General features: G+C 42.4%; 1 protein-coding gene across 1 annotated transcript in view; it reads right to left on the reverse strand.

The window, feature by feature from the left end:
- Positions 1-656: 656 nt before the first annotated feature.
- The window catches only part of LOC129327329 (myosin-3), a 34,242-nt gene continuing 9,534 nt past the window's right edge, over positions 657-25,364 (reverse strand). Inside the window, exons 10-40 of the mRNA XM_054975880.1 lie at positions 24,731-24,834; positions 24,493-24,631; positions 24,092-24,210; positions 23,114-23,263; positions 22,503-22,673; positions 22,108-22,417; positions 21,889-21,965; positions 21,050-21,137; positions 20,840-20,957; positions 19,115-19,238; positions 18,724-18,860; positions 17,578-17,833; positions 16,258-16,500; positions 15,583-15,759; positions 14,927-15,072; positions 14,753-14,843; positions 13,436-13,825; positions 13,187-13,313; positions 12,360-12,478; positions 9,822-10,018; positions 8,610-8,793; positions 7,711-7,876; positions 5,463-5,587; positions 4,765-5,073; positions 4,472-4,675; positions 3,740-3,865; positions 2,296-2,466; positions 2,082-2,186; positions 1,901-1,996; positions 1,636-1,773; positions 657-815 (exon numbers count right to left, since the gene is read on the reverse strand). Of these exons, the coding sequence (XP_054831855.1) occupies positions 792-815; positions 1,636-1,773; positions 1,901-1,996; positions 2,082-2,186; positions 2,296-2,466; positions 3,740-3,865; positions 4,472-4,675; positions 4,765-5,073; positions 5,463-5,587; positions 7,711-7,876; positions 8,610-8,793; positions 9,822-10,018; positions 12,360-12,478; positions 13,187-13,313; positions 13,436-13,825; positions 14,753-14,843; positions 14,927-15,072; positions 15,583-15,759; positions 16,258-16,500; positions 17,578-17,833; positions 18,724-18,860; positions 19,115-19,238; positions 20,840-20,957; positions 21,050-21,137; positions 21,889-21,965; positions 22,108-22,417; positions 22,503-22,673; positions 23,114-23,263; positions 24,092-24,210; positions 24,493-24,631; positions 24,731-24,834 (4,931 nt within the window). The 3' untranslated portion in view covers positions 657-791. The remainder of the gene's footprint in view (positions 816-1,635; positions 1,774-1,900; positions 1,997-2,081; positions 2,187-2,295; positions 2,467-3,739; positions 3,866-4,471; positions 4,676-4,764; positions 5,074-5,462; positions 5,588-7,710; positions 7,877-8,609; positions 8,794-9,821; positions 10,019-12,359; positions 12,479-13,186; positions 13,314-13,435; positions 13,826-14,752; positions 14,844-14,926; positions 15,073-15,582; positions 15,760-16,257; positions 16,501-17,577; positions 17,834-18,723; positions 18,861-19,114; positions 19,239-20,839; positions 20,958-21,049; positions 21,138-21,888; positions 21,966-22,107; positions 22,418-22,502; positions 22,674-23,113; positions 23,264-24,091; positions 24,211-24,492; positions 24,632-24,730; positions 24,835-25,364) is intronic.

A 25,364-nucleotide genomic window follows, 5' to 3' on the forward strand; every position in this document is an offset into this window, starting at 1 on the left:
TTGGGGGGGGGGGGTAGTTGGATTAGGGTTCCCTGGAAACAACACACTTTCCTTGTAGCCACACAGTAGCTAAGGGGAAATGCATTTTTAGACTCTCCAGGGGCCCCAGTTTGGCTCAGAACTGCAGCATGTGGAAGGAGAGGCTCCTGCCTTCACTTTCATGGTATTTTCCTGAGCTAAAACAGCCACAGCAGGAAGTTATTTCCATAAATCTGGAGCTGCGTGCACTCCATGTGCAGCATCAGATTTTTGCATATAATTGCCATGGAAATTCTCACCTGTCACCACTGTTCTGAGCTGACTCAGGCTCCTAGGGACTTCAAAAGGTATTTTTTCACCCCACAGGGAAAGTGTGTTGGGTCCAGGGGACTCCAGCCCAACTCACCAAAAAACATAATGTGTAGTTTAGCTCCGAGCTGCTGCTATGCTGTAAACACAACACATAAGTGTTGGTCTTACCTGCACTGGAGGACAACTGTAATTCAGCCCCCAAAGGCTGAATCCTGCTCATTTGACTATCTCTGTTGTTTCTCAGACATGTTGAATTGGTAACAAGATAAAGAAATAGCAGAAAGCACTTGCAAAACAATTCATTCCTCAGAAAAACAGTGCTACAGAAGTGCTGGCTCAAACTATATCAAAAGGAACTACTTCACTGAGTTTTTAGGCAAAGCATGATTTATTTTCTACCGGAATCAATAAGGAAAGACTACAGGACTACTACAGCATTCAAAAACGTCAGGGGACATATGCATTTTGCATACATTCCCAGTTTTGGCACTGCAGTGGATTTATTCTTCACTTTCTATCACCACCTGTGAAAAAACAAAATTCCAAATTTGATTCAATAGAGAATATATGCAGCTGCAGTCACTATTAGGTTTACCAGGACTTCTGGGCATGGAAGTGGGGGGCAGGGCGGGGTCATGGAGTGGTGGCCCAATGCAAAGACTTACTTTCCACGTATGTGCGCTCTTGGAGCACTTCCACATTAGACCAGGAATGACATTATGCCCAGCCCGATGCAGAAGTGACAGGACATGCAAGGGGATGATTTAGTAAAAACTGGCCCCCAATCTAGTGTTTGGGGCTGATTTTTACTAAGCCAACCCCACGCCCCATAACTTCTGCATCATGCCAGGAATGATGTCATCCCTGGTCTAGTGTGGAAGTGCTCCAGAGCATGCAAGAGCCCATCCCCACCCCTCCCTCCACTGCCAGCCCGGTGAGAGTTAGTGGGGCCAGAGGCTGGGAGCAGGGGATCCTCCACCCCTTCTAGGGGGACTGGTAACCCTAGTCACTATCAAGACACAAATAAGTATATTTGGGCTATTTACATGCAATTGATTACAATACAAACATCAGAATCTGATTTAGGGCCAAACAGCATTTTTGTATTTTTAACGAGTTAAGTTTGGGGAACTCAACTTACTACTCCCATGTAGTAAGCAACTAACACTTGATCAAGTGGAGCGCAAGTGAACGGCAAGTGATCAGGGAGGAATACACGTGAGTCTGTTCACTTGCCAGGCAAGTGTAATTCGTCACGTAGCTTGGCTCTTATTCGATGCTGCAACAACTGCATCTTGCCACTGGAGAAGACTGTTTCACATCTGATAATGAAGAAAAACTTACCTTTGTGGTCGAAACTTCTCTGGTCTTTGCTCGGAGCTTATTGACCTGAGACTCAGCAATATCGGCCCTTTCCTCAGCCTCTTCCAGCTCGTGTTGTGCTTTTCTGAATTTGGAGAGGTGAACGTTGGATTGTTCGTCCTGTAACCAGAAAGAAACCACAGAAAACAACTCAGCCCCAACAGCTCAAAAGGGCTTTAGTATCACAGAACCTTGTGCATATTTTTCAAAAGGCAGAAAGGATGCTTGTGTATTTTGAATAACTCACAGCTTCCTCTGCTTGTCTCTTGTAGGATTTGACTTTCAGCTGAAGCTTATCCACCAGATCTTGTAGCCTAATCACATTCTTCCTGTCCTCTTCACCCTGGAAGTAGAGGCATATGAGGTGATGCTGCACACTGTCAAGGGGAAGAAGACCTGGGAGGCAAGGTGCTTGGCATCCCTCTTACCTGGAAAGTCATTTCTTTGACTCGCCGTTCATACTTGCGGATACCTTTGATGGCTTCTGTAGCTCGCTTCTGCTCTCCCTCAAGTTCAGACTCTAGCTCTCGGATCTAGGAGGTCAAATAAGACACGGCTTGGCAAAACTGAGTCAGGAGGAGGCTCTGAACTGTGGAGAGAATTGATAGGTATCACCCGCCCTCCTTCAATCCCAGTGCATACCCTGGCCTCCATTTTCTGGATCTGTTTCTTTCCTCCTTTTAAGGCAAGCTGTTCTGCCTCATCCAGGCGAAGCTGCAGGTCCTTCACGGTCTGATCCAGGTTCTTTTTCATTCTTTCCAGATGGGCACTGGTGTCTTGCTCTTTCTTTAGCTCTTCTGCCATCATGGCCGCCTTGAAACATACACAATAGATATGGATTAATGGGCCAAAGGAAGCACACTAAGAACAAAGACAGGAGCTCAGCTCAGTTTGAAAGTTCAGCTTTTGATCCCAGAAACAGCCTGTCGTAACAAGTTCTAATGAATGAACCAACACTGAATCAAACAACCAACGTGTGGGGTTGACTATATAATATTGTACAGAAACATTTGTGAATTTTCAGAGTATCTTTATAATAGCGATGATGCAAGAGTGGTACACGAATATCATTCTTCAAGGTATGAGTGTGTGGCACCCTTCAAAAGCATATGTGCCAGAGCAGGTTTTCTGTGAGGCGATCCAGAGTGGCTGGGAGTTCCATGTGAACAATAACAGCCATCAGGAAACAGGCATTCACGTGAATTTCACAGCTACATGCGATTGCCTCATGGAAGAGCACAGCTAAAGCATACCTGTGTGTAAGACATATTTAGGTTCCTTATTTAACCGATAGGCCTCTTGCCTCCATTTTTCCTCACAGAAGGCAAACATTCAACAGGCATTGCTTTTCCCAGTACAGAAACGCAACAAAAGCTGCACCCAACTATTTGCAAACAATATTCTAGGTAACAAGACTAGGCTTTCTCAAAAATGATCCTGTAAAGCTGAGATTTGTCCATTTATTTGCTGTACAATATGGTCAGGGGCTTCAGCAACTACATCATAGATTAACTATGCAAATATTTCAGGCGAGCTGAAAGTACACCTGGAAGAGTCTACAGAATCACACTGGGCTCAGCATATTAGCTAAAAGTGAATGAAACTAAGGGCAAACTGAGCAAAATTTAACTCATGGGTCAGTGTTTCAGCCACAAGATTCATTCATTATAAATCATGTGTCTAATTTTCCAGGACTGCTTATTATAAACTTCTTTATAGTACAGTATCTTAGTTTCCTCCAAGGCTGCTCTGGGTTATTAGGCTTCAAGCTCACTGTTGTATTTAAAAGGACTTCTATCCTTTAATTTCTCTCTTGCAACCTTAGAGTCTTACCTGCCTTGCCCCCTTTCTTTGCAAGTATACTTCTTTTGTTTGGGTATCCTATGTGGATTTTCCAAGTACCAAGATACGAAAGGTCAGGGTCCATTTGTGATTCTCACCCTTGTATAAACTCACTTGTCTTGTGATAAATGCCCTTACTGTCTGCCTCTTTCTTTACATCTCTGAAGAAGCTAATAGCACAGACGCTTGCTAATCAGAGAATTTTTTTTTTGGCAAAAACCAAAAGAGAAACATAAAGCCTTACATCTGTAATTGCCTTCTTGGCCTTATCTTCTGCATTTCTGGCCTCTTTAATGGCATCTTCTACTTCACTTTGAAGTTGAGAAATATCCGTTTCCAGCTTCTTTTTTGTGTTAATTAGGCTAGTATTCTGAAAACGAGAAAGTAAAGATGCATTTGTGTCTTTTCAGCCCAAATGTGCTGCAATTTGTAGCAATGATGATCAAATTACTCCTGACAAACCCGAAGGTAGTATACTTCTGATTATCAAATGCTGAGGACTAGCAGTAGAGAATGGCTATCACAGCTATGCTTTGCTTGTGAACTTCTGTGGAGCATTGGGGTGGCCATTGCTGGACACAGAATGCTGGAGCTTCTGCTGCTGATTAATAGTCCACCTTTCTCCCTGAGATCCAAGGCAGATTACACAGTACAAGTGAAAATACAATATCATCAACAGCTAGGACATTCACTGAGCAAAGTACAATAACGAACAACAGTTAGGACATTCAGTGAAAGAGATACAATAGGGAACGGTAGCAGAAAATTTGAAAACAAGCATAAAACCAAAGCACAGAGATGAAATCTTTCCGAAACAAGTGTAACTAATTTACATGGCATGTTCAGCAACGTGGAAACTCCCTAGTAGGTGCAGGTCTATATCAGCAGACAATATCCAGCACAGCAGCATATAGTCCCTGCCCCACCAATGCCTCTTTCTGAGTTACTTCTTACGAATCAAAGATCTAGTCCATACCTGCGTATGTAAGAGCTGCACACGCTCAGTGGCATCCAAAAGTTCTTGTTCAGCTATCTTCCTGCCCCTCTCTGTCTGTTCCAGAGCTGCCCGGAGCTCCTCAATCTCAGCTACCATCAGGTTAGCCCTACGTTCAACCATGGCCAATTGTTCTTTCAAATCTTCTTGACCTCGGAGGGCATCATCCAAATGCAGCTGTGTATCCTAAACACAAGCAATAATATATTCAGCGGGGTTGATTATTAGGGCAACGATTTAATACCTCTTGTAGAAATGATCACTGGGAAAGATACCTTGAGCTGTCCTTGGACATTTCTGAGGTGTTTCTGTGTCTCAGCAGCTAGGCGGTTGGCATGGCTTAGTTGAACTTCCATTTCATTTAGATCCCCTTCCATTTTCTTCTTAATCCGCATGGCTTCGTTCCTGCTGCGTATTTCTGCATCCAGAGCGCTTTGCATCGTGTCCACAGTTCTCTGGTGGTTCCTCTTTAACTGATCGATTTCTTCATCTTTCTCAGCAATCTTTCTATCAATCTCAGATTTCACCTGGGTCAATTCAAGCTGAACGCGAAGGATTTTGGCCTCCTCGTGCTCAAGAGCTGCCTACAGAAGGAAACATTGGACAATAAATTAAATATTGCTATTCAGAAGTAATATTCCTTGAAGATAGGTCTTCTTTTTGAAGTTACCGTAATATGGTAAAACCTACTTATTTAGGGGGCTAATACTTCAGTATTAACTGGAAGTTCATTGGAGAAGCTTCCCAAAACAGTAGGCATAAGGAGGCATGAGAGACGCCTGAGCTGTACCTAAAGTAAGGCTAAGTGATAGTCATACTATGGTGTCCATCTGCCAAGCAAATGGGAAGAAACCAGGTTCAAATCAAGTTCAGTGTGGCTGCAATGAATTAGTACCACCAATCCCATCAAAATATCCAGGCAGAAGCATGGTTAATGACCATATGTGTTCACTTCATTCACTTGACGTCTTACCTCAGCTTCCTCTAGAGCCATCTGCATGTCCGATTTCTCCACCTCTATCTGCTTCTTGGCTTTCTCAAGTTCATGGATAGTTTTGCCACCTTCAGCAACTTGTTCTGTAAGATCAGCTATTTCCTCTAGATAATTTTAAAAAATGGATAGAAATGTCTTATAAAGTAATACTTGGAAAGCGAAATGCCTATAGAGTAATTAAGTACATTGAAAAAGACGTATCTGAAAAGTTGCTGCACAGAAACAGAGTTCAGCTTAAGAAAAAAATTGTCCTTGCTGCACCATCCCTGTTTGCACAACATTTTTTTGTACATGCAAGAAATCCCAACCATCCTCAGGCATGTACTGATATAAGCAAATGTAGTGTGGGAACTCTAAAATCTCAGCTAAATCAGTAGCAATTTTTGCCAGCCACTGCAATACAGAAAATTCTGCCAACTATACCCATTGTCAGCTGTTTCATGTATAATATATGTATGCATAGATATGCACATGCATATATTATATATGCAAACACATTCCCTTGGGAGATCCAGTCTACACATGTGAACAAAGAGACCTACTCATGTGAACAAAATAGTATTGTGATAATGGTTGTTGTGGGTTTTCCGGGCTGTATTGCCGTGGTCTTGGCATTGTAGTTCCTGACGTTTCGCCAGCAGCTGTGGCTGGCATCTTCAGAGGTGTAGCACCAAAAGACAGAGATCTCTCAGTGTCACAGTGTGATAATTGTGATAATTGCATTTTTGTTGTCACACCAGTATTTGCAAGTAACCTCTCTGAACAAAACAGTCTTATCACTGAAAACAGCCATTAGCAATATCTGATTATTCCAGAACTCTCCTTGGCCATTTCCACACACGTTGAATAATGCACTTCCAGTGCACTTTAGCAATCCTTTGGAAGTGGATTTTTTGTTCCACACATGGAAAAGCCGTTCCAAATGTTCACTAAAGAGTATTGAAAGTGGATTATCCAATGTGTGTGGAAGCAGCCCTTGTCTGGAACAGTCACTTTTGATTAACATGGGACAGAGACAAACAACACACATATTCAAGGTCCTTAACACTAGAGAAATCAAAAAGAGTCCAGTAGCACCTTTAAGACTAACCAACTTTATTGTAGCATAAGCTTTCAGGAATCACAGTTCTCTTCGTCAGATGCAGAGAACTGTGATTCTCGAAAGCTTATGCTACAATAAAGTTGGTTAGTCTTAAAGGTGCTACTGGACTCTTTTTGATTTTGCTACTACAGACTAACACAGCTAACTCCTCTGGATCTTAACACTAGAGGGCAGTCTTGTATGATAAGACAAGAGGCTGGGTGGAAGATCAGCAACTGGGCCCAGGACTTTTAAAGTGCAATAGCATCCTTTCTGGACCCTGATTCAAATCAGAGCTGTGGCATTGGCATAGAAAGAGGTTAACCCTTCTGCTCCAGTACTATTTGACCAACGGAAATGCACAAACTTTCATGCTGTTATTAGCCCTGGAAGAAATAAAAAAATATTTGTATTTCCTTCTCTGTCAAGATTAATGACAGCATGGTGGACAGGGGGCAGTTTTGATTAGCAAAACTGTGAACAGCTAAAGGGATTAAGTCTCCCACCCCTCCTTTGCTTGGGCCTTGATCTGAATTGGACTCCACAATGTTGCTAGTTTCAATTGGGTAGCCATGTTGGTCTGTAATAGAAGAACAAGGTTTGGTCCAGTAGCACCTAAGCTTTTGAGTCAGACAAAGGGAGTTTTGACTCTCAAAAGTTCATACTCTGGAAATGTAGTTGGCCTTTTAAGTGCTACCTGGACCCAAATCTTACAATGCTGGCAGCTATCTTTTAAAATGCTCTGAAGATTATGTCTAGCCATGGACCTGAGCCGCCTCCTAATTCCTGGTCTTAAACGCTGATTTGGGTTAAACTAAGGGCCAAGCTACACATGACGAATGACACTTGAACGGCAAGTGGATTGAGTGGAGAGCAAGTGAACAGGGAGAAATACACTTGCCATTCAAGTGTCATTCGTCATGTGTAGCTTGGCCCTAAGATGAGCAGTTACTGAATAAGTATCAGCATTCCTGACATGGAGTTACAATGACAGAGAATTTCTGCCTGTCAAGCAACAAAGGCAGAGAGATTGTCAGGAGGAAAGTGTCAAGCATAGTTTGCTCCTGAGACCCTCTCTGAAGTACAAATCATGGTTATTACAGCCAAAATACCCAAGTGAAAGAAAGGCCCAAACAAGGCACTCACGTTGTAAATTCTTGTTTTCTCGTTTGATTGTTTCCAGCTGATCCAGCGTTTCCTCATAAGCATTCTTCATTTTGAAGAGTTCAGTGCTCAAGGAGCGGGCTTCTTTTAAGGCCCCTTCCAGCTCTGCCTGGCTTTCTTCATACTTCGATTTCCATTCCGCCAGAATCTTAATATGGAATTTGTTTGGGTCAATGAATTGCCATATTTATTTTGCCTGTTGCTAAGGTGCCTTTTGCTATGGTGGAGCTTCTCTTCCTGTTAGTTTTTTCTCCCAGAAGCTTAACAATAGAAGTGACCAAAGCACCCTCCCTCTGATTCCACCTTGGCTGCCAACTCTGGGTTGAGAAATTTCTGGAGACGTGGGAGTGGCTACAAGTGACGCCTGACACAGGTTGGACACTTGTCAGCTTCCCTCAAGTTTGGATGGGAAATGTAGGCATCCCGGTCTTGCAGCTGTAATGGAGAGCCAGGCTGTAAAACCAGGACGCCTACATTTCCCATCAAAACTTGAGGGAAGCTGACAAGTGTCCAGGATGTGTAAGACGTCACTTGTAGCTTGGCTTTGAGAAGGGAAGGTTAATGCCATACAGTCCAGCCTCCTGCCATTTTCTCCATGGGAACTGATCTCTGTTGTCTGGAGATCAGTTGTGATTCCAGGAGATCTCCAGGCCCAAGCAGGAGGGTGTTCATATATTGAACACATGAAGCTGCCTTCTGCTGAGTTGGGACATTGGTCTATAAAGGTTAGTATTGTCTATGCAGACTGGCAGTGACCCTCCAGGATCTCAGGAGGAGATCTTTCACATTGCCTATGATCTGGTCCTTTTTTTTTTCCCTTCTGGAGATGCTGGGAATTAAACTTGGCACTTCCAGCAGGCAAAGCAGTGTTCAAAGCATACCTTATCAAAATTCCTCTGCTTCTTATCAAGAGCAGCCGCCTGGGCGTTTGCTCTCTCGACATCCACCATCATGTCTTCCACTTCTCCTAGCAGCCTCTGTTTGGTTTTCTCCAGGGAAGCACATTTGGAATTCACAGCTTCTACTTGCTCCTCAGCTTCTTGAAGCCTCTGAGCAAGTTTCTTCCTGAATGAAGTTAAGGCCACAAGAATAATGATGTCTCAGTTAGTTACACTACGCTTAATTAAACCACACAAGGCAAATGGAGGCTTAAACCTCAGGAAACCTGCGTGCTTGCTGAACTGCATGATTATTGCTGTGCTGTCTGGTCTGCTTCTTCTAGCAGACATTTCAAATTGGAGAGTAAAGTGGCCACATTGCAAATGTCTGTATATCAGCAAATGCAATCCTGACTGATTTTAACAAAGTGCACAGTCTTCCCTTTCTACAGACATTACGTGGTGGCTTAAGGGGTGCACCAGATCATCAAGGCAGTAAGAGAACACAAGAAAATGAAGGAAGGGAAGACGGGAGTAACAGTAACTCTGTCCTGCTCTACTAGCCCTTGTAACATCTTATAAGGCTGCATACAGACATACAAAGGAACAGAGGGGGGGAGGGGGCAGAGTTTGTTAGATCCCTGCTGCTCTTCATTTTTGTTCCTGTAGCGCCTGTTGCTCTCCTGCAAGTTCAAATGAGCTTTAATGATTCAACATTACGGGCCAACAAGTGTATTCAATTAAAAGATTGTTCAGCACTTTTTTGTTTTCAAAAAAGGCCTTTTTTTTGGCAGATTGAAGAGGGAATAGCTTCATGGCGGACACAGAACCAGCCACTCAGCACTGTGGAAATCCAGTTTCTCTTTGAAAGCTGCCCCTCCCCACAAGTCTGAACCTGAACCAGGGGAGAAGGCTGTGTGTGTGTGTGTGTTGCAATTGTGGTGAGTTTTCTTCTACATCAGGTTCGGTGAAATATATGTACCTAAACTGTATTACAACAACCCGTTCCCAAATGCCATCTTCTCCCTACCCTCCTGGTTTTGTACCCTCAAATATCAGAAAGTCGATAAAAGGGTACACATGTTGCATCTTCAAGGGTGTGGCCATCTTGAAATTCGGGATATAATTTTCATTAGCCCCTATACCATTAATAAAACGAAATACCAACTCCTCTGTTTTTTAAACTACAGCGCCACTTCCTGCTCCTAGACTTACTTGGCCTCTTCCAGCTCTTCTGTGCGTTGAATGGCATCGGTTTCATATTTAGTTCTCCACTGGGCCACTTCGCTATTGGCCTTGGACAGGGCTCGCTGGAGCTCACTTTTGGCTTCTTGTTCCTCTTCATATTGTTCCCGGAGTAAGTCACAGTCATGGCGGGCGGATTGTAAAGCATGGGCTAATGCATTCTTAGCCTAAGAATTCACAGCACACTATGCTTTCATTTGCAGTTAAATCCAGTGGATAAACTTTTACATACGTAACAGCAGACAACGCTTCTAGTGTTTTGTGTAACCCCTTAGAATTATAATCAAATTTTCCAACCAAAATCATTGTCAGGCAGAGGACAGTATATTCAAACAAACTGCGTTCTTTGAGTTAACTGTGTAATTTCTGGTACTGGAGAACTGTACTGTATACTCAAGAGTGTGATTTTGATTCAGCAATGTGCAAGCAGAAATGTAAACAAACTTAGCACAATTCCATTTGTGCAAGATCCTGTACAATACCTAGCACTTTTCTCCCTGTGGCCGTTTTCACAAAGCCTCCAGAAGATTCGCGCGAAACTCACAGAACGAAGCATTTTCCTAGTGCAATTTCCTGGCACAATCCTGTTTAATGGCATGATTTCTGATGTCATCATGCCATTAAAGGGGATCGTACCAGGAAATCGCGCTAGGAAGATGCTTCATTCCATGAGTTTTCTGCGATCTTACAGGTGCGTGTAAAAACGGCCTATATCTTATAAAGCCAGAAATTGATTGTACAAGATGTTGTACAAACAGAAAAGCAGTTCGAGATATGCTGTGTTTAACTTAGCACAAGTTGTTAGCGTAAGGTCCCCCCCACCCACCCATACTTCTGCTTGCACAAGGACCCTAGTGCATGCAGAAATCTTCTGGTGGATCCAACCCTATATTTTAGGATTTCTTGGTTTCTATGAATGAATCAGACAGCATATAAGAACAGCAGAATCAATGCTCTAATAATAAGTTGGCTACCCAGCAGTGGTAGAACATAAGAACAAAATAAGAGCCTGCTGGTTCTGAACAATGGTCCATCTAGTCCAGCATCCTGTTTTACTCAGCAGCCAACCAAATGCTCTGAAAGGCAAATAGGGCATAGAGACCAGAGCCCTCTGCTGCTATCGCCTCTCAGCACTGGTATTCAGAAGTTTGCTCCCTCTGTAGATTGATCACCATTGATGGACCTCTTCCTCCATAAATCTGTCTAACCCGCTTTCAAAGCTACCTATGCGTGCGGCCATCACACTATCTCACACTCATTGAGTAAAGAAGTATTTCTTTTTTTTCTGTTCTAAACCAATTTCCCAACTATTTCATTACATGCCCCCAAGTTCTAGTATTATGGGTTAGGATTAGGAAGAAAAAGCTCCCTCTATCTACTTTTTCAACCCCATGCATAATTGTATAAAACCTTTATTCTGTCTCCCGTTAGTTGTCTTTTTTTCCCCTAGAGTGAAAGGTCCCAGACTCTCTTTCCTTACACAAAAGTTGCTCCAGCACCCTATTCATCATGGTTGCCTTCCTTTGTAATTTTTCCAGTTCTATAATGTCCAAAACTGCAGACAGTATTCCAAATGAGGCAGTACCATAATTTTATATAAGGGCGTTGCAATATTGGCTGTTTCATTTTCAATCCCTTTCCCAATAATTCATGCTATGGAGTTTGCCTTTTTCACTGTTGCTACACACTGGGTTGATATTTTCATTAAGCTTTCCACCACAACCCCAAGATCTCTTTCCCTCTCTGTCTCAGCCAGTTCAGACGGCATCAACATATATTTAAAATTATGATTTTTTTTGTTCCGATATGCATCACCTTACACTTATCCAAGTTGAATTTCGTTTGCTGTGTGGCTGTCCACTAACACAATTTAGAGAGATCCTACTGTAGCTCTTCACAATCCACCTTGGTTTTCACCCTCTTGACTATCCTAGTATCATCTACAAACCTGGCTACTACACCGCTCCAAATCATGTATGAACAAATTAAATAGCACAAGTCACAATACCAATCCTTGTAGGACCCCATTGCTCACTTCCCTCCCTTGCAAGAACAGGACATTTATACGAGCTCTCTGCTTCCTACCATTTAACCAACTTTTAATCCATGAGAAGATTAGCCTGCTTATCCCATGATTAGTAAGATTCCTCAACAGTCTTTGTTGAAGTGCCTTTTCAAAAACCTTTTGGAAATCCAAGTATATGATGTCTACCCAGACAGCCCTTATTCACTTTTGTTAACCTGCTCAAAGAACTCCAATAGACCAGATAAGCCTGCGCAAGGCACAACTTTGAAGAATGAACTAGAATGCATTCACTGGTGAACTTTGACCAATTTTTCTTGCACTTTGAGAGGTTTCATGTTCCAGGCCTCACATTCTTACATGCTGTTCTTGTAGTTATCTGTGTTTAGGTGTTGAAAATCTCTAAAAACCTTCCTGTGGTGATGTCAGGTAATGAGGGCCCATGTTCTCAAGCAAGTCGGCACACACTCTGCACACATGAGTACCTTGGTCTCTTCCTCTAGCTGCCTCTTCAGTTCTTCTATTTGCTGGGAAAATGCTTGCTTGCTTCTGGAAAGCTGGGAGACTATGCTCTCTTTTTCCTCAAGTTGTCGCGTCAGTTCACCTTTGACCAAAGATGACAAATTCTTATTTTCTTCTTTTTGCACCAGTACATCATGCAAAGAGGAATTTGCGGAACTTTCCCATGGTGCATTTTATGTTTGGAGTGTGAAGGCAGTTCGTATATTTCATTGTGGAGGAGAAACCAAAGTTCCCACTTTTCAAGTTACTCTGGACATGCAAATCAACAGAACGCAAGTCTCACATGCTTCCTTTCTCTAACATGCATGCAACCTCCAGATGAATTCTCTTCTTTATTACTACTCCACATGTTCCTGGACTGATCCCTGGTGCTCACAATGCAAGTTGTGGAACTGGAACTGGTGAGCCCTAGCATATATTTAGGGCTAAACCAGAATAATTTACTCTCTTGTTTTGCTTTCTTTTCAAGTCTCCTTACAACTTGTTATGCTCCTTCCTCTGTTACACCAGCAATAAGCTTAAACTGGTGATCCAACGACTCTCACAATCTGTAGCCAGCTTAATTTCAAACCAGTTTAATCCAATGAAACGGGTTTAGATTGATTTATTTGTTGGTTACCCAGGTTAACTTTGAACTCAAAATGCATTATGCAATGCATCTTCATGAGCAGATTTCACAAAACATGTATGTTCAAAGCCTTTCCCCTTGTGGCAAGTGATGGGAAGAGCCTGGAATGATTCCCTGTTTGCATCTCCTGCCCCCATTCCAAGCCCACTGTTGCTTCTTTACCTGTCTCAGTCTGCAGACGAGCTTTTTGCATCGTTAGGTCATTCACTGTTCTCTGGTTTTCCTCCGATTTGGCCTTCAGTTCAGCCAGCTGATCCTCTAATGTGCGGCACATTTTCTCCAGATTAGCCTGTGAAGGTAATTGAAATGGTAAGCTCCTAGTATTGACATGATGTATCTTTGCATGTTTGTGTTTATAGGCATGAGAATGATCGTTTGCATTTGGGTCTGGACTTCTTTCATTTTCAATACCTTAGACTTCGAAATAGACTCCAGGTTACTGGCCAGGTCATCTATCTCCATTTTGAATTCACTTTTTTCCTTCTCCAGTTTTTGTTTGACACGCTGCAGGTTATCGATCTGCTCCCCAAGCTCAGCAGTGCTATCAGCATGCTTCTTTCGGAGAGCTGCGACTGTGGCTTCATGCTGTAGGGCAGATTCCTCCAGATCACGCCTCATTTTCTGAAATTCTGCCTCCCGTTTCTTATTAATTTCTATCTGGGCAGAGGTAGCCCCTCCAGCCTCTTCAAGCCTCTCACTGATCTCTTCCAGCTCACGTGCCAAGTCAGCCCGCTGCTTCTCTGCCTTTGCCCGAGTTGCTCTCTCAGACTCAATCTCTTCCTCCAGTTCCTCAATGCGAGCCTACACAGGAGAAAGATGATTTTATGGTTTACTCAGTGACCTTGTCGTAGATAATGCTTTGCACAGTTTCATAATGTCTCCCTTCGAAAGGACAAATCTCTGCCCCAAGGAACTCAGCATTGGCAGTGGGGAAGGGCGAGAAATAAATTTGAGCAAATATACTGACAGGTACTGAAGCTTGGTTAGAATTTGGGATGAAGATGAGGGCAAAGGCTTAACAGGAAAAGGTCAATTTGACGAGGGGTTTTAAAAAGAGAGAAAGAACGTCCCTGAGGCCAATTCACATGTCACAAGAACTCTGTGTCAGACATGCAATGGGAATTTTGTCCAAAAAGACAAAACAGTGGGTACTAGATCAAATCAAGCCTGGATTCTCCCTAGAAGCTAAAATGACAAAACTGAGGCTATTGTACTTTGGTCACATTATGAGAAGACAAGATTCTCTGGAAAAGTCAATACTGCTAGGAAAAGTGGAAGGCAGTAGGAAAAGAGGAAGACCTAAAATGAGATGGCTTGACTCAGAAAAAAAAGCAACGTCCTCCAATTTTGCAAGATCTGAGCAAGTCTGTTAATGATAAGACATTTCAGAGGTCTTTCATTCATAGGGTTGCCATAGGTCGGAGGTGACTTGATGGCACATAACACACACACACACAGATGCATGCAACTTTGAGTCTGTGATTGTGGTATGTGTGGATAAGGGGCTTCAGCCTTCTCTCCCCTCCTCCACCACTCGTGCTTTTTTTGTTTCCTAAAACTGCTCAGGGCAGCCTCTGTTTGCTTCATTGTATTATGTAACTTTTATAGCAGAGCAAATTGCACTTCCCTGGGGTCATTTCAGGATGCAAAAAAATGGCATTGGGTGAAAAGCCTGAAGTCTCATCTTCAAGAGTGCTATAGTCAAGTATAGAGGGGGGAAAGTCATGCCTGCAGCTCTTTGATCTTCTTTTGTAGCTGGATCCCCAAATTTTGTTCATCCTCAATTTTGCTTTGCATCTGACTGTACTCAAAGTCCTTCCTGCAAAGGAATAAGGGGAGCTTGATTAAAAGGCCACCCTTTAAACATAAATGTTATATGCATCTAGTGTACACAGCACATACTTCTTCAGCTTTTCATCCAGTTGCTGTTTATCATTTTCTAGATCCATTATGGATTCTTGGGCAAGTTTCAAGTCCCCCTCTAACTTCCTCTTGGCTCTTTCAAGATCCATGCGGATTTTCTTCTCTTGTTCCAAAGAACCTTCCAACTGCAAACACAAGCATAATAATAGCCCCAGCCTGGTTATAAGAGCAAATGATAGTCAGTACTTGGGTTTATTTCAGAATCCACAAACTGTGAAATTAGCCTTCGTAGGAGGGACTGGACCCTTGCCAGTAGAGGTAGCATTTACATGACCCCACACCCCTTGTTTGCGTCCTGATAGGGCCAAGAGGCAAAAGGTCAAAAAACCCATCCTCTTCCAAGCACAAATAGTGCAAAACAAAAGGTAGTCTTCCTTATTTACTTTCCCCCCCAGGTATAAACGCTTCCATATTGTGCTCCCCTCTGAGTTCAAGGACCTTTCCCCAATGACACCCATATCCCCTCCTTTTCTTTTGATATGTTAGTTTCTAATAAAGAAGTCATGCTGCTAGGAGAATCCTCTAAATTAAATATCCACAGGTTTCATGCGTATATAGACACAGGCTCCAACACTTGTTTTGCTGACTCAGAGAAGTTTGCTGCAGTCTAAGACGAAGGGGATAAGTTTACTTACATCATCCACTTGCTGTTCCAGCTTGATTTTGGCTTTAGTGAGTGTGTTGACTTTGTCCTCCTCTGCCTGTAAGTCATCTAAGGCTTGTTGATGGGCCTCTTGGAGGGCTTTCTTCTCCTTAGTTAACTTCACAATAGTTTCATCCAAGACCGCCATCTCTTCTGTTAGGTTTTTAACCTATGGGACACAGAATAAAAATATCGATGGCCTGGGGACCAGTCAAGCATCAACCACAGTTCCAGGATAGAAATCATTTCAACCAGCACCATCACACAGTCCATTAAGAGATTTTCACTCTTTTAATTTACAGTTATTGACTGCATGAGGTCACAAAACATATGCCATATAAGATAACAAAGGTGACCATTTGTGGCATGTAAATGAAAATCTATCCCCTTTTTACACCAGCCTTCCTCCGAGGAGTTCATGATGGCATAAACTGTTCTTCCCCTCCTCCGTTTTGTCCTCACAACAACCCTGTGAGGTAGCTTAGTCTAAGAAAAGTGACTGACCCAACATCATCCAGTGAGCCCCACAGCTGTGTAGGGATTTGAACCCCTGCGTCTCCAGTCCTGGTCTGAAAGGCGAATGCATGCCTTGGCCTGTTATTTCCTATACTTGACAGTTTGAAAAAATGTAATCTGAACATTATCAAAACCATGTTTAAAAGGTTACCTTGTTCTCAGTGGCATGCTTTTCCTTTTCAACCTTGGCCAGGGTTAACTCAAGATCATCGATGTCTTTCTTCAGCTCTGAGCATTCATCTTCCAGCTTCCTCTTCTTGGCTGTCAACTCAGCATTCATTTCCTCTTCATCTTCTGCTCGTTCCGTCAGTTCCTTAATTTTGGCTTCCAGCTGGATTTTGGTTTTGATCAGCTGGTCACATCTCTCCTCAGCATCTGCCAGATTTTCACTTTCCTTAACAGAGAAAAGAAAAATGATGGTCATTGTTCAGTGACAAAAAAGAAAAGTAGTATTCTGTTTTTTTTAAAATGTCATGTTAGAGGTAGCTAGCAACTGTAATGTTTTTCTTGGTTTTAACTTTATGATCAGGATCCAAATTAGTTTTGTATTCTCAAGATGGCTGTAAGATGTTTCTGAAACAACAGCTCCTCATAGATCCAGAGGAGTTAGACATGTTCGTCTGCAGTAGCAAAATAGCAAAGAGTCCAGTAGCACCTTTAAGACGAACCAACTTTATTGTAGCATAAGCTTTCAAGAGCCACAGCTCTCTTCGTCAGATGCAAGGTACAACATCAATCTCAACCAATGTTCCAGTGCCACTAATGTAAAGATTTTTAAGCACCATCAATGTGTTAAAAGCATGTATAAGAAAGGAGGGAGGAAATGGCAGTCTAGTAGTAAGATGAGAACTGATTACCAGGTCTTTTCAAACTGCAATCTACAGAACGATAAAAACTAAGGGTTGTGGGTTCCAAAGGTTTCTTAGAAAAACCTACGTGGGATTATTCATTTGTTAAATCAGGGGCTGATGTGCCTTGTCACAAACCATTTTTGATGCCTGCCGTGAGGGGCTGTTAAATTGCAAAGAGTCCCGTAGCACCTTTAATACTAACCAACTTTATTGAAGCATAAGCTTTTGAGAGCCACAGCTCTCTTCGTCAGATGCACAAAGGAAAGGAAAACACAGAAGAAAACAAAAGAAGAAAAGATAAGTAAGAAGAGTAAGTAAGAGAAAGGAAGATACTGGGTGCCCGTTTAAGCTCTAATTTCCTCTATAAAATGTCATGAGTGAGGAATGTGTCTCTTGATCATCTGTAGCTTCTCTTGGAATAATGAGGGTGTAAGAGAGAGTGAGTTACAACTGGCTGTGTCAATTTTTTCACACATCATCTTAGTTTCTCACTAGATATTGCTAAAAACAGCCATGAATAATTGCTCTGTTTGGATAGAAGGAAGATTGAAGGAGGACCTGATCCACCAGCAATCCTAGATGGTCACCGTTAGAGGGCAGAATGCCGACCAATTACTTACAGATTGCACTTGAAGCTGCAGGTCATTTTTCTCTTGCAGCAAAGACACCATTTTTTCCTCCAGCTCTTTCCTTTTGGCTTCAGATTTAGCAAGATCCTCTTTAGTTTTCTGAAATTCTATCTTCATGTTAGCCATCTCCTTCTCTGCCTCTGCACTCCTTAACAGTGGTTTGATCTTGAAGAACAACTTCATCCATGGCCAATGCTTGACATTCATAAATGAGCGGATGTTATACTGAATGGTGAAGATTGCTTCCCTGGAAAGGAACCAATCCATGCCATTACTTGCTACATAAGCAACATTTTTAAAAAACAAATAAATAAATCAGGGTTTCTTAAGTAAGGTTCTCCTGAAATTCAGTCTTGATTTCAATATTTCAAGGAGGGCACCAACGAATGCTCAAATGATAATGTAACCAACCAACTTAACGCAAATCAGAAGACCAGTTGAACAGAATATTTCAGTTTCAAGAGACGTGATGCAATCATATAAGCAGGGGTCATTTCGTAGAAAAAGAGCTGGAGGGACTCATTAGTATAACTCATTCACATAACTCATTAGCATATGCCACGCCTCTTGCCATCACTGGAAGTATGTCATTAGTATAACTTATTTGCATATGCCACACCCCCTGACATCACCTATTCTGGCTGTTTTGGACCCAATCCTGGCCATTCAGGGCAGAAATTGGGCCCAAAATGGCAAAAAGGGGAATGAAAATGGCTGAAAAGGGGCCCAAAATGGTCAGGATTGGGCCGCTGCTGAGCGGGAGAGTGATCCACCACCTGTCAGAGGCCTGATCCAGGCCATTTCGGCCCCAATCCAGGCCAAAATGGGCCCAAAATGGGCGAGAATCAGGTGGGTGGGCCACCTGACACGTGACCTCTTTGGGGAACTGCCAGAACTGTGTTCCTGTGTGTTCGCCCTTGAAATGAGCCCTGCATATAGGTACAACACAGAGAAGAAAGGAAGAGATGGAAATTTAACAAAGTGGCTTTTCAAATGTTTTTCATTGCTCTTGTAGCAGGCCCTATTTTCCTTTTAGAGGAAGCATGGAAAGAGGGAAGGTTGAACTTCTAAAGGGTCAGAGTCTAGATTCCCATTGTGAACAAAACAAACATGCCATAGGAGAGAAAGGCATTCTACCTTCTCTCCACCATTTTTTGGTATTCCACTCTCATGAGGTACCCTCTGCACATAGCCTGGGTGCGAGTAATGAGCAAAGCTAGACGATCGTCTCTCATCTCTTCCAGAAGGCCCAACAGCCCAGCTTTGAAGAAGACCTAAAATGAGAATGCAAAGTAGAAGAGCTGTCTTGCAGTGTCTAAAACTTGTACCTGAGAGCCAAGCTACAAGTGATGAATTACACTTGCATGACAAGTGAACAGACTCACGTGTATTCCTCCCTGTTCACTTGCCATTCAAGTGAATGGCAAGTGAACAGGGAGGAATACAAGTGAGTCTGTTCACTTGCCATGCAAGTGTAATTCGTCACTTGTAGCTTGGCTCTGAGTTCTCAACAGAGTGAGCAACTTACTTTGGTGTGCCCAAATTTGTACTGAGTATGGTCGATATCGATGGATCCCAGCAGCTTCTCACAGGCTTTCTTGCTGTCCATAAACTGGCCTTCTGGGATAGCACTAGCATTCAGCACTCGGTACCTATTCAGTCAAATAGAAACAGGTCATTACAGCACTAAAATCAAGAGGAAGCTGCATCCCACTGGTATACTTCTAATATCTTCCAACAGCTTTAGGAGGGTATCCATGTTGGTCTGCAGTAGAACAGCAGGATTCGAGTCCAGTGGCACCTTAGAGACCAGCAAGTTTTTCCCTTTGTGTCTGAAGAAGGGAGATCTGACTCACAAAAGCTTGCACTCTGAAAATCCTGTTGGTCTCTAAAGTGCCATTGGATTAAAATCTTGCTCTCCAATAGCTTGGGTAACAGTTCAGACAGAAGCAGCAAGCTTACAGCTTGATCGGTTTTATCCAGATATTTCACTGGAGCATACAACATGCAAAAGAGAAGCTGTGTATGCAACCACAGAGCCAGTGAAATACAGTGCATGTACACACACACACACATTTCTATGTTACCTTTCCACCCAATTCATGGTGCCCAAAGCAGCAAACATTTAAAAATGTGAGGCTTTTAAAAGCATTTAAAATACATACATATATAAAATACTTAAAACAATTAAATAAAGTATAATATAAACACATAAAAAGATAAACAAAAAGACACAAATTGGGAGAAGGGGTAATAAGAATTAGTGAGGGAATGCCGAACAAAACAAAGACAGACAGAAAACAACGATAGAGAAAGACTGATGAATCTGCCCATGGAGGGAGTTTCAAGGTTCCAGTGCCATGATTGAGAATAGAGATGAGCATGAACCAGAAAAAAAACGAACCACGTGGTTCGTGGTTCATCAAATTTCACGAACCATGAACATTCACAAACCTGCCCCACAATTTGCAAACTGGTTCATTTGGGTCGTGAAAACGTCACATCCAAGTCAGAAAATTGTCACTTCCAGGTCAGCAGAAGGTCACTTCCAGAGCAGCAGAAGGTCACTTCCTGGGCTGTAGAAAGCCCATCCTCCCGTTGCCTAGGAAACTGATTGATCAGCACCAGGCTGTCTGCAGTGACGAACCAAATAACGAACCAAACGAACCAGCCTAAAGTTCATGGCAGTTCATCAGAAATGGAATCTGATGAACCGCTGGTTCACGAACCGCAAACCAGCCTGGTTCATCATGAATTTTGGTTCGTATTTTGGTTCATGCCCATCTCTAATTGAGAACACCGTCTCTCAGGTTGCCACCCTTCTAGCCTCTGATGGCAGGAGCACCCAAAGCAGGGCTTCCAACAATAACTGGAGTGCACAAGCAGATTTATATGGGAATAGGTCGCCCTTAAGGTGTGCCCTTAAGGACTTTAAAGGTCAATGCCAGTACTTTGAATTGAGTTTGGAAGCAAACTGGGAGCCAGTGTAAGATGGAACAAGACTGGAGAGATAAGGTCCCTGAGACCTACACCAGTCATTGTTCTGGCTGCAGCAATCTGTATCAAATGTGGCTTTCAGACCGTTTTCTAGGGCAGTTCCACATAGAGTGCATTGTAATAATGTAATCTGTAGTGCTAAACAGTGATTTGGGGGAAATGAAAAGATTTCTAAACAAGGACCACTTGCTGCCATGCTTAGTGTAGCAAAATTCACTGCGCGCTGGCAAAATCCCAACAAAATCAGCTGACAAACCTTTGTTTAAAATCACCATAGAGGATTCTGTTTGGAAAGCCTTTCCTGCAGATTCGAATGCCTTCAAGCACTCCATTGCATCTGAGCTGATGCAGGACAAGCTTGTGATCCATTGCACCTGAGGAAGGGGAGAACATAGTGGAATTGAAGCTTTCCCTGAATGTCTATTGGAGCCTTTCTGAAAATTCACATGGCATATTCTTTAAGTACCTGGAGTTTTTGTTTCATTGGGGATGATGCAGCGAACAAAATGTGGGTGAGTCGTCCGCAAGTTGGACATCAGTTTGTTTAAGTTTTCCTGTAATTTGGACAAAGTGACTTCAAATTATCTGTAGTTTCTTACAGACTTAAAAAAAACATTTTCTATAACAAAAAGCTGTATCATAATAGCCGTTTTCACACGCTCATAGCCTCCAGAAAATTGTGCAAAACTCACGGCATGAAGCACCTTCCCAGCGCGATTTCCCATCATGATCCCATTTAACGGCGCAATTTCTGACATCATCACACCATTAAACGGGAAATCGTGCTAGGAAGATGTGCTTCATGTCATGAGTTTTGCGCAATTTTCTGGAGGGTTATGGTGGGGGTTGAAAATGGCCTTTTCAGATTATTCAGATAATAAGAGTGCCTGGGGGCGGGGGGGGGGGGGTTGTTTTGTTTTGCCAGACATTTTCAAGTTTATTTTAAGGAATTTGAAAGAAAATTTCCAAAATGGAATGATCAGCCCCTTTTTCACACTTGTGGTCCAAGAGGAGTGGGATGCTATGCTGCTTCTTTTTCAGTGGAATAAAACCATCTAAAAGCGGAGCAAGGTGTAGTCTGTATTCCAGACACCCTACAGCTTCATTCCTCAGCCATTTCCAGCTATCTGTTGCTGCTGACAATGCTTATATAAATTTTCCTCTATCCAGTTAAGGCCAATTCTCTCTATAAAATGTATTTAATGAACTAAGTTTTTCACATATACAGCTATGCCATAGTTTCTAGTAAAACAATGATTAGCTATCTAGTCTTACTGAGGATATTTGTAGGAAGACACTACCTACCCTAAAGAGCGCAGACACAGTTTGGAAAGAAGAACCCTTCTTCTTGGCTCCTTTCTTCTTAGTTCCTCCTGATTCAGCTGGAGAGCAGGACACAAGTACAATTAGCTGTCTCTCTGTAGGCCACCTCCACTGCTAACTTTGCACATCTATGCTGATGGAGTCCTAAGCCAAATGTGATAAAAGAACTTGAAGACAACCAGGTGATCCATGGTAACTTACCATCTTCCATGGCAGCAAAGGAAGCATAAAGATTGGCCAAAATCTTGATGGACGACTTCTGATAGAGTGCCACAACAGTTTCATTCAAGGGATCCTTGTTCTTCTCCAGCCAACCACTGATATTATAGTCCACAATTCCTGCATAGTGGATCAGGGAGAAGTGAGCCTCAGCCTTGCCTTTGGCAGGTTTTGGCTTCTGGAAATTGGCAGATTTTCCAAGATGCTGGTCATAGAGCTTGTTCTTGAAGGAGGTGTCAGTTGCCTTGGGAAACATACACTCTTCCTCCAGGATAGAAAAGATGCCCATCGGCTAAATTGAAAAACAAAATACTTGAAGTCAAGTATATCTTAAATGTCAAGTATATATTCATTTATGAGTCAATATTGATGTCTACCTTCTCAATAAGCTCAATGCAGGCAGCCAAATCCATTCCAAAGTCTATGAAAGTCCATTCGATTCCTTCCTTCTTGTACTCCTCTTGTTCCAGCACAAACATGTGGTGGTTGAAAAACTGTTGCAGTTTCTCATTGGTGAAGTTGATGCAGAGCTGCTCCAGGCTGTTGAACTAACACCAGAATATATTGTGTTAACGCTGTTACTCTGACATCAAAGCTATGCCCATAAGCAACATTTTGATTCATTGTTATAGGCAAAAGAACTAACGTTCATGAGCCTAGGCAGAGATTTCACCTGGAAAATCTCTTCCATGATGTCTTTAGCCTCTTTTGGATAGGGCCAAAGCTGTGGCTATTAAGGATGTGCATTTTTATTCATTTTTATCTACTTATGATGAATGGCAGAGGGGTAAATAATTAATCATAATTGAAATGTAGTAGGAACATGGGGCTCTCTCTGTATTGGACATGCAGGGACTAGGTGAGAGTGGGGCAGAACTTGCAGAGGCACCAGCCGACCCCTTTGTCTGTTCCATGGCACTGGGAAGTCTGTCTGGTCTAAGTGCAGAGGACAGGAAAAAAGTCTTGAAGTTGCAACGGATCTACATACCTCAAAGATTTCAAAGCCTGCAATATCTAAGACCCCGATGAAGTGTTGTCTTGGCAATTTTGTGTCTAGCTGTTGATTGATGCGGGCTACCATCCAGAAAAATAGCTTCTCATAGACTGATTTGGAAAGGGCATTGACAGCGTGATGTACCTGCAAACAATTAGTTCACCATCACTGTTACTGAAAGAAAACTGTATGATAGTGACTTGCTACCAAGTATAGAAAGAATGAGTGAACAATATCAGTGGTTAACATAAGATCCCAGCTCAGTAACATCAGGATAGGAAGCAAGTATTAGAGCATTTCCCGTACCTTCTTCCAAGATAGGAGGAGGTAGGGAAGAAAAAGTTGCTTTATCACATGGTTATCAAAGATATCCCAGTCAAAAGATAAGGGGGATCTTAAAAAGAAAGAATGCCTGGAAGAAGATGCTAATGCTGCTTGGTATCCATGGTTTATGTTGGATATCTATAAATAGTGTAGCTATTATTTAAACCTTGCTTTCTTAAAATTCCTGCCTATCTAAATTCACTCCATGCATCCATGTTAGGATAATGCGTGTAAATAGCATTCCAGCAGTGTTAATCCAGATAGAATGGATTAAACTGGAGCCATTCAGGTACAATGGCTCCAAACTAGTCATTCTAAACTATAAAATATACAAGGAGAAAGATGATCTTACCTGAGTCACAGAATGCATAAATACATGAAGCTGCCTTATGCTGAATTGGATCATTGGTCTATCAAGGTTAGCACTGTCTACTAAGAATAGCAGTAGCTAACTTGGATCCCAGGTACAAGTCATTCAGGTAACCTACAATCTGATCTTTTTAACTGGAATGCAGGAAATTGAACTAGATACCTTCGGCATGCAAACCAGATGTTTTGCCAATGACTGAGCCATGACCTCACCCACCCCTAATAGGAGAGCTCTTCACACAGGCTAGCAAATGTTTCCGACCTGCTGCATGGACTCACCTGGTCCACAGTTTGACCTTTGGTCACATATTCATTCCCCACTTTCACTCGAGGAAAGCACAGGGCTTTCAACAAATCTGCAGAATTCAGACCCATTAGATACGCTGTCTTGTCAGCCTCTAGAAAACGAATGAGAAGTAAATATATGTGAAGCACCATCAGGACAAATAGCACAAAATTCAACATGAAAAGCAAAACAAAAAACAGTTGCCCATTTGATGATCAGAAGTTCTGTGCTGTGAAGAAAGAGAAAGGGCTATAACTTCATTGCTAAGAGCTGGGAAAGAGCTGTGTGCAGTCTCTCTCCCCTGGTATGTTTTGTCCATCTTGCATTAAAAATCACATTATCCTTAAGATCTGAAAACTAGCTTTTTTAATGGCGTATATCATTGGTTTATTACCTTCCGTGCCATCTGGCTCTGCCTGCTCCTCTCGTGGTTTCTGCTTAAACTTCATGTTCCCATAATGCATTACTGCTCCTGTCAGTTTATAGATCCCAACCTTCTCATCTGCGGTGAATCCCAGGATATCTATAGCTGTCTGTAACATGTAACAAGACAGTTCATACAGCCATTAACTAAAATGATTAAATCGATAATTGTACTACCAATAGATGTCATCATATATCATTGTACTCACATCTGTAGCTATGAGCTCCTCTTGGTCATCAATGCTTTGGACCGAGATCTCCCCTTGACTTACAAATGGGTAGTCATAAGGGTTGGTTGTAATGAGAAGCATTTCTGAAATGAAAATAGAAGATACTGGATAATTGGCACAGAACTCCTTAGTAAGAAACTGCAGAACATTTTGCGTTCAGCTATAAAAGAGGAAATGATGGATTGGATCCTACAGCTCATGAATGGAGCTCTGTTTGCAGAACTAGTCTCTTCCATCTTCTCCTCCCATGTAGTCCTCATGCCCCCTGAACTATGACCCCCAGAATTCAAGAGTTCCCTATAAACAATACTGATGTGATGCAGGGACCTGCTGTGGAACTAGGAAAGTGGCAAAAATCATCTCTCCCTTTTGTTTTCCTTCTTTTTAATAATGAAATCATATGACAACTTACTATACTGTGGCTTGTCTTAAAGCAGAGGCAGCTTTTCCTATATTGGAAACCAGTTGTTGGTTTCGTCAGACCACACACTTAGCTATTCCCTTCCCACACATCCACAAATGCTTTAATTTCTGGCAGGAGTAGAAACGCTCGCCACATAACCAGAGGCAACAAATTGCAGGCACTCCGTCTTGATAGAGATGTCTGGGGCTA

The sequence above is a fragment of the Eublepharis macularius genome, chromosome 4 (genome assembly GCF_028583425.1).
Source record: "Eublepharis macularius isolate TG4126 chromosome 4, MPM_Emac_v1.0, whole genome shotgun sequence".
NCBI classification, from domain to species: domain Eukaryota; kingdom Metazoa; phylum Chordata; class Lepidosauria; order Squamata; family Eublepharidae; genus Eublepharis; species Eublepharis macularius.